The sequence below is a fragment of the Egretta garzetta genome, unplaced genomic scaffold, assembly GCF_000687185.1.
Source record: "Egretta garzetta isolate BGI_Z169 unplaced genomic scaffold, ASM68718v1 scaffold161, whole genome shotgun sequence".
NCBI lineage: Eukaryota > Metazoa > Chordata > Aves > Pelecaniformes > Ardeidae > Egretta > Egretta garzetta.
In genome coordinates, this window is record NW_009258754.1 from 4,657,503 (window position 1) to 4,665,527 (window position 8,025).

Consider the following 8,025-nt stretch of genomic DNA (forward strand, 5'->3'; position numbering starts at 1 on the left):
GATATGTTCTTTCAAAGGGACTTCTGGAGAAATACTGCTTTTCAAACAGTCTGGCATTATTCTGATGGTATTTTTGTAGTGCTAGAAGTTAGTTGAGTGGTACTGATGTGAAGTACAGTGTTCAAGCAGGCCTGGGAAATGTCCTCAGGCAAAGGCAGAAAAGAGTTTGGGGAACAAACCCTGTGTGGTTTTGCTTTGTTTGGGTTTTTGTTGTTGGTTTGGGGGGTTTTGTTTTGTTTTTTCCTTTTGTCCAAACTACTTTTATGCTCTATGGTCTTTCAATTGCTGCATGAGTCTACAGAATTCAGCTTGGGGATCACGTGCACTGTAGAACAAATGCTAATTTTAGGATGTTAGTGGAGTAATCTGCCATTGATAAAAATCCCCTCGAGAGCAGCCAGCCCTCTCCTGTGTTGTGAAGACCTGTGGTGTTTGACCCAGCTGGAGAAGCTGCATGGGATAAAAGCTAAATCACTTTTTGTGAATATTCTCACCTGGGTGTCCTGAAACAGCCTTGCCCAGAAAAATTAAGGTTAAATACAGCTGCTCTTTAAGGACTGTGGTTAATCGCATTCGGTTTTGTTCATAGAATCATAGAATCATTTGGTTGAAAAGATCTTTAAGACCATCGAGCCCAACCATACCTGTCAATTACTAAACCATGTCTCTAAGCACCTTGTCTACCTGTCTTTTAAATACCTCCAGGGATAGGAACTTGACCACTTCCTTGGGCAGCCTGTTCCAGTGCCTGATAACCCTTTCAGTAAAGAATCTTTTCCCAATATCCAATCTAAACCACCCCTGGCACAACTTGAGGCCATTTCCTCTTGTCCTATTGCTTGTTACTTGGGAGAAGAAACCAACACCCACCTCACTACATCCTCCTTTCAGGTAGGTGTATAGGGTGATAAGGTCTCCCCTCAGCCTCCTCTTCTCCAGGCTGAACACCCCCAGTTCCCTCAGCCGCTCCCCATCAGCCTTGTGCTCCAGACCCCTCACCAGCTTTGTTGCCCTTCTCTGGACACGCTCCGGTGCCTCAATGTCCTTCTTGGCGTGAGGGGCCCAAAACTGAACACAGGATTTGAGGTGTGGCCTCACCAGTGACCAGTACAGGGGCACCATCAGTGCCCTGCTCCTGCTGGCCACACTATTCCTGATACAAGCCAGGATGCCGTTGGCCTTCTTGGCCACCTGGACACACTGCTGGCTCATATTAAGTCGGCTGGTGACAAATATCCCCAGATCTCTCTTTGCTAAGCTTCTTTCCAGCCACTCATCCCCAAGCCTGTAGCATTGCATGGGGTTGTTGTGACCCAAGTGCAGGACCCAGCACTTGGCCTTGTTGAACCTCATACAGTTGGCCACAGCCCATTGATCCAGCCTGTCAGGTCCCTCTTAGAGCCTGTTCAATTCACACACGACAGCAGAAGTGAAAATGTAATATTTAAATGCATTATTTTGGGTTATGCTGGTTAACACTTGATTTTTTTTTTTTTCCCTCACTAGGACAATGCTGCTTTGATTTTACAGTACAGCTGAGTCCCTGGGCAGAGACCTGGGTATGTAAGGCATTCACGTTCAGGTTCCTACTGTTTTTCTGTGTATTAAGAATAACATCAAGAGAAAAGAAACTTCTTCTGTTGTGCAGTCTGAAAATAGAAATGGTTGAACTTGTGTATTGACTCATAAAGGCTTTGTTGTTGTTTTTAAAATGTCAAATGCTTTTCAGTTTTATTCATCAACAAAATTGTTGTGTGCCTTCTCAAGCTGCAGGAGGTTTTTCATTGCTTTTGTCCTCATATAAAAATACAACCAACTGGAGATTCTCCAGAGTTAACAGTAAATTTCATAGAGGAGCCTGTATGTAAAACTTGGATTTAGAAAGAAATCTTAGCTGAAATTTAATCTTAGCTGCAGGTCAAAGACAGAATTTAAGTGTATTATTTAAATGTAAGTTCATCTTGAAAAGGAGTGAATTGAAAGTGACACCTTCTTGCTCAAAAAATCTGCTCTTTTTGTGCAGAAAGATTTGACTATTGTAATAGCCCTGTAAAAACAGCACAGCTGGGCTCTCTTCCTTCTTTCTCTTTTTTTCAAAGATTTCAAGTATGCTTAGACCTGCTGCTCTCATTTACATATATAACAGGCAAAATTTAGACAAATGGAGTTATATATAAAATCAATTTTGGCCAACGAAGAAGTGGCACTGGTGGCAATAAATGGGAAGAAAGTAGTCCAATTTAACTTTCAAATTCTGTGCTCTGAGTTCGCTGCCATGTACGACATGAGCAGACTGAGTCTGTATACCAGTCACACATAGTGGGTCACATATCCCCCCGCCATTACAACTGGTTTTAATAAACTGACTTCTGTTTCCTTCACTGAGAAAATAGCATTGATTTCTTTCAGCAAGTGGAAGTGTCTCCCTGCCTGAGTGTGCTGGGACTCCACCACTAACGAAACATGGCATGAGTGTACGCTGTCTCCTTTAGCCCTGGCAGATCAAACTTCTTCCCCACACCAGCATACTAGAGTCCCTACATACTTTTCCTCTCTGTCTACTGCATATGTGCACTTATTCCTTTGAAGATTAGAAAATTATCTTTTCCAAGTACTTAGTGATAAATGAATTGAAGACAAAGGTACTGCTTCATTAGTCCTGACTTTAATTATCATGGCCTTTTGTGATGGGTCACACTTGCTGCTGCCTAGTAATTTTTTAGGCAGCTAGTGCATTTCCTCAGTCTTGCACTGTGCTTGCAATAGAGATGTTGACAACCAGTGCTGTAACATCAGCAGCACTAAGAGTTGGCTTTTTGTATTGGAGGAGAAAAAAATAAATTAACTTGCATTTTCTGAGAGTCACGGAGCAATGGAAAGGGACCTCTGGAGCCAGTTTCCTTCTCCAGCACTCAGCCATGATTTTGGCTACATCTTGGAAACCCATGTGAAAAGACATTGCAAAGCTGCTCTGGGTAACCACTTCCAGTGCTGCATTGCCCTCCTAGTGAAGAAGTTTCTCCCAATATTGAACCGTAACCAAGGGCCATTACTCCTTGTTATATTGTTGGGAACTAGTGGGCAGCGCTTGGCTCCATTGTCTCTGTCATTGCCTTCCAGCATGCTGGATGAAACCAGTCCAGCTCCTTCAACCTCTCCTTGCAGACCTGTGCCCCAAATCCTCAACCATCCTGCAAACTGTCTGTTTGAACCTCTCTGGTTTCTCCCATCTCTCTTAAACTGGGAGGCCCAGAGCTGGACTTCCTATTCCAGTGAAGCTTGACCAGCTCGAGTAGAGGAGGTTGTTAACTTTTTTTTCCTTTTTGTTTGCATTGACCCCATTTTTAGTGAGTCCTGATTTTTTTCTTTTTTTTTTGCCATATTCACGCAGAGGGGACATCACTGACTTGTATTGAGCCTGGTGCCCCCCATTACCCTTTTGGGAGGATATCTACATCAGCCCTACTTTTCCAGCCTGGCCCATAGGGTAGTCCTGCCCCGGGTGCAAATACTCTAAGTTTCTCCTTGTTGCGCTTCAAGAGGCAGCTTCTCCCCTGTCTCTGGAGTGAGGCTCTGCCATCTTAGCCATACCACTGGTTTGGTGTTGTGCACAGGCTTGCAGAGAGTGTGCGCGCCATCATCACCCATTGCATCTGCATGAAAAGCTTTAAATAAAAAGGCTAGTGTCGTACTTTGTACCTTAAAGTGCTGTGTTTTTACAACGACACAAATGGCACCAATGGTAACGTAAATTTTCAGATAGTCATCTAATCATAAAAGCAAAAGCTCAGAGCATTTTGGAGGAAAGATTGTAGGGGATTTCATGGGAAATTGTCAAGAATTTATGGAGAGGGTTTCCACAGAAAAATTATTATTTATCCAGACTTCCGGGTGTGATCATCTTTCTTGTTTTTACTTTTTCTGTTTATTACTGTTTATTCAGTTGTTCTTGGTTGCCATAGTTAGAAACCTGAAGTAGTTCCTTGGGAGGAAAATCTCCAACTCAGTCTTGGAACTGTTTTAAAGTGAAAACAATAAAAGTTTGTGATGACATAGGTAGATAAGAATCATACACTGCTGTCAGATTGGGGGATTAAAATGTATTTTCAAATCACATGTCATATATACAGTTTATTTAGTAGAACATGTTCTTTCTCACACATATATTTCATTCATTCATTCAAAGTAACATGAAAGCGGCAAAAAAGAAAAGTTAATTCATGTTGAATAGGCTGCAAGTTTCTGAATGATCAAGGCAGTAGCAAATCAAGTTTTGAAAACCTCCTGTTTTGGCAAGCTCTTCCTCTTGCCCCTCTGCAGATAATGGCTAAGATGATGATAAAAACCTTTCTTTGCTTCTGAGCTCCTCAATGTGCCTCAGCTGTGGCCATAGTTTTAGTGCTAACAAGTTTTAAAATGCTCATACATTAGGCCCAGTACTAGATATGTGCAGCTGCCCACTTGCACAATCAATCATTTCGATAGAAATCAACTGACAGCAAATTGTATTTTCAAAACTGGCCCCCTTTCTTTTTCATTTGCTCCAGACAGCAGGTAATTTCTTTCCACGTTTTGAATAAAGGGAACATCTTCCCCAGAATGGAGACCGTTACAAGTAATCTTAGACCATTTTTTACAGCTGTTTTTAAAAGACACAGAAGTAGATTTCTCTATGTGAAAGTTTCTGGCTAAGAGCATGAACCATGCCAACACAATGGTACAAGAAATGGTAGGCTTAAATTGCAACAAGGAAACCCTTAGTTTACTCTCAGAGCCAAACTTGCAAATGGCATAAGGGAGGTGATATACCAGAAGTGCTGACTAAGAAGGGTTGAGGCATGTTCAGAGACGTGTTGTGAAGTGTACAGTACAGGCTAGAAGGACTTCTCCAAGGATTGAGGTGGATAGAGCTGGTCTAGTCTTTCAGCTGGGAGTGAGGAGTATATCAGACAGGCGCTCCCTATTTTTCTGTGATGCAGGGCTTACTTCCCTAATTCCCCTCCTCCAAGAAAGAATGAGAAGACAGGCAGAAGAATTTCATACATATGTTGTGTTCTATCTTTGATAGAAATACAATAATCTAGAAATACAGTTCATCACATACAGTCTTTCACTAAATGTTGTATTTGAAGGGGTTCTTTTGGTTTTCATGTGCAAAACCAGTTTTGAAGTTGCAGGAGAAAACCATGCTGATTCGTCAGCAAAGATAATCAGAAATGTTTGTTGCTCAAGGAATTGCTGGTACCCAAGATACTCCATTGGGGTTGTATACTGGGCAGCCTGTCCTCCATGGAAGAGCAGGGGCTGCTGTCCTGTGTAGCAGCCCTGACCAGCGTATAATGCTTACAGGAGGAGGATTCACTATTATCCCAGGCTGGCCAAGCTGTTCAAAGCAAATGAGCTCTGACAGTGACGTTCTGTAAGATTTACAGAAGGAAAGAGCAGAGTCAGACTTTGGGCCGGATACTGCCTTTTAACTCTCAGATACCTTCTAAGTTAGAAAGAAGGTTTTGAATAGTTATTTCTATGTTTGACCCTTAGCAAAAACTTTCTGATCATGTTGGCAAAAGGAAAACTGGTGCAGCAATGACAAAGGCTGATTTTAAGTGGCATTCCAGTGACCTGGGTAGTTTTCCTCTGGCAAGCCTTTCACATTTAGTAGATAAGGTCAAGGCTAGTGCTTCTTTTGGTGTCACTCTGTCACTTTGCTAATGCTGGCTCTTTTTTCCAACATTTTTCCTCTTTCATGTTTAAAGGGTAGAAAAAAAATACGGAGCAGGTTCACATTCACTGGAAGAACATTGCCCTCCTCCCTCCTGCACCCTCCCTGCCACGGCCAAGGTGACCCTACTGCTATGTCAGGGATAATGCTGTTGACATCTTGTGAGGCAAGTGGGAGCCGAGGAAGAGGCATTCTTCCACTGGAGGCAGTCCCATCATGTGGCAGAAGGCTTAAAGACAGGACATAGTTCAACAACCTTTTTCAGGTGTGTTTTCTCACGAAATTCCTCTGCAGCAAAGTAATAAAAGATGGCATCCAGGCAGCAGTTCAGGTTGGCTAATATCATTGACACCTGAATGAAGAGGCTGATGGTTTGTTTCAGACTGCAGTCCACTATCACGTGCTGTCTTACCAGGCACTGCAGGCAGATAGCAAGGTGGACGGGTGTGAAGCACACCAAAAACACCACAAGGTTGATGATAATGACTCGTAAGGAGCCACTGCCTTCTACCTTCTTTTTAGCTTGACTTTTGTGATGCAGAAGAATCCAGATGTTTTGGGCAGAGCAGAAAATCATCACTGTGAGTGGGATCAGAAATCCAAAGATTTCCACAGAAACAATGAGGGGGATACTCCACGCCTCTTCTGACATGTTATGAAAGCATTTAAAATAATCTTTCTTTTGAAACACATACATAGGGCTGCTGCAAAGCCAAGCTACTGCCCAGATGAAGCAGCAAATCAAGATAGCCCATTTGCGGGATTGGTTAGCTCGACCTTCAAATGGGTGCCTTATGCACATATATCTGTCGACAGTAATGCAGACAATGATGAAGATACTGCCGTACGTGTTGACAAAATACAGAGACTCTATGAATGAGCACAGGAGTCCGGGTCCTTCTCTGATAGAGTAGTACAGCTTGAGTGGGAGTGAGAGAAGCAGTAAGACATCTGCAAGTGCAAGATTGATCATGTAAACTGAGGTTTTTGTCTGTTTCTTCCAAAAGCAGCAGAACACAGAGAGGGCCAGGGCATTGAGAACCAGCCCAAGAATAAAGGTGGGGATGGAGATCCCCAGCTGCAGGGTCTTTGCTAATCTGTCGACGTCTGTAAAATTGCATTCTCTGCTGCTGTTGGTCATTTCTCCCCTAAAACAACAGAGAGAACAGGTTAGAAATGTGTAAGGTTCCCAGTTAATGCCTTGATATATCAGAGGAAGATACTTTGAAACACAACTCTGTGCTTTTTTGGTTTTGAGCTATATGCTTGATCAGTCTTTGGCTATTACTGAAAGTGAATCCTCATTTCAAGCAGAGCTTTCTATTTCCAATTTGAGTGGCTTGATCTGTTATAAAGGGGCCTGATTCTCAATGGCAGGTAGTCAGCATCCACTGACTACTACCGTGCCCTTTAAGGTAACCCCATTCAGATATTGAAGAGACTGACCCATTCAAAAATGTGTTTTCAAAAACTCTAAAATATACTGGCTGTCTTTAGTAACCTGTACATCTATTGGAACCTCCACAACACTTACATTTGGTTCCTTCACTACATAGAAATTAATGACATTGTTGTTCCGTATTAAGCTAGGTCAAACTGATAGCTGTGATTTTACTTCTATATCCATGATTACCTATGCATGAGTAGCTTTTGCTGATGTGCTTTTACTACATGTGCATTTATATGGATATTTTAATTTCATGTAGTATCCAATGTAGTTTTTTAGAAGGTCAGCTTAAAAAGACTGATCTTTTATCTAGGTGCAAATTGAGTAAGCACGTTTTCTATCTTGTGTTTAACTTTCAGCATTGGTTAAATTTTGGGTTTGCAAGTACTTTAAATTTTAACTGATTATCTTAGATAATCTGGTAAAGGTTAGCAAACGGCAGGCAGGCCATCTAAATAATACAGTTCTTTTTAAAAGTATAATTTGTGTGGAAAAAACATTATCACCATTCTTAAAAATATATATCTGCTCTGACAAACTATGACTTAAAAGTGCTTTTTGATAATCTCTTTAAATCAAAATCACAAAAAAATCCTAATGAAGGATAAGAAATTGGTAGTTAAAGTTTCCAGTCCAGCTCAGCCAACCAAGTAGCTCAAAAGAAATCTTAAGAGTAAGTGAAGAGGTTTTAAGAACAACTTGATCAAGAGGGAAATCTCTGCTTTGGAGGACAAAAAATGACAGGTAGCTCATAAGCACTAGCAAATGGAGTTGGACTTTGCTAAAGAAATCAAAAAACAATTAGTGAAATATTTTTGTTTACATGGCTAAAATAAAATATAAAAAAGTGTGGGGG

The 8,025-nt window shown here is 41.6% G+C and overlaps 1 protein-coding gene across 1 annotated transcript; it reads right to left on the reverse strand.

Moving 5' to 3' along the window:
• Positions 1-5,936: 5,936 nt before the first annotated feature.
• LOC104135486 (G-protein coupled receptor 55-like) lies at positions 5,937-6,863 on the reverse strand. Its single transcript, XM_009649146.1, has one exon. The coding sequence runs from the start codon at positions 6,861-6,863 to the stop codon at positions 5,937-5,939; it is 927 nt and encodes a 308-aa protein (XP_009647441.1).
• Positions 6,864-8,025: the final 1,162 nt, after the last annotated feature.

Bases quoted from the DNA above. Each gene is read 5' to 3' on its own strand.
- LOC104135486 (XM_009649146.1), bottom strand. From the start codon at position 6,863: ATGACCAACAGCAGCAGAGAATGCAATTTTACAGACGTCGACAGATTA.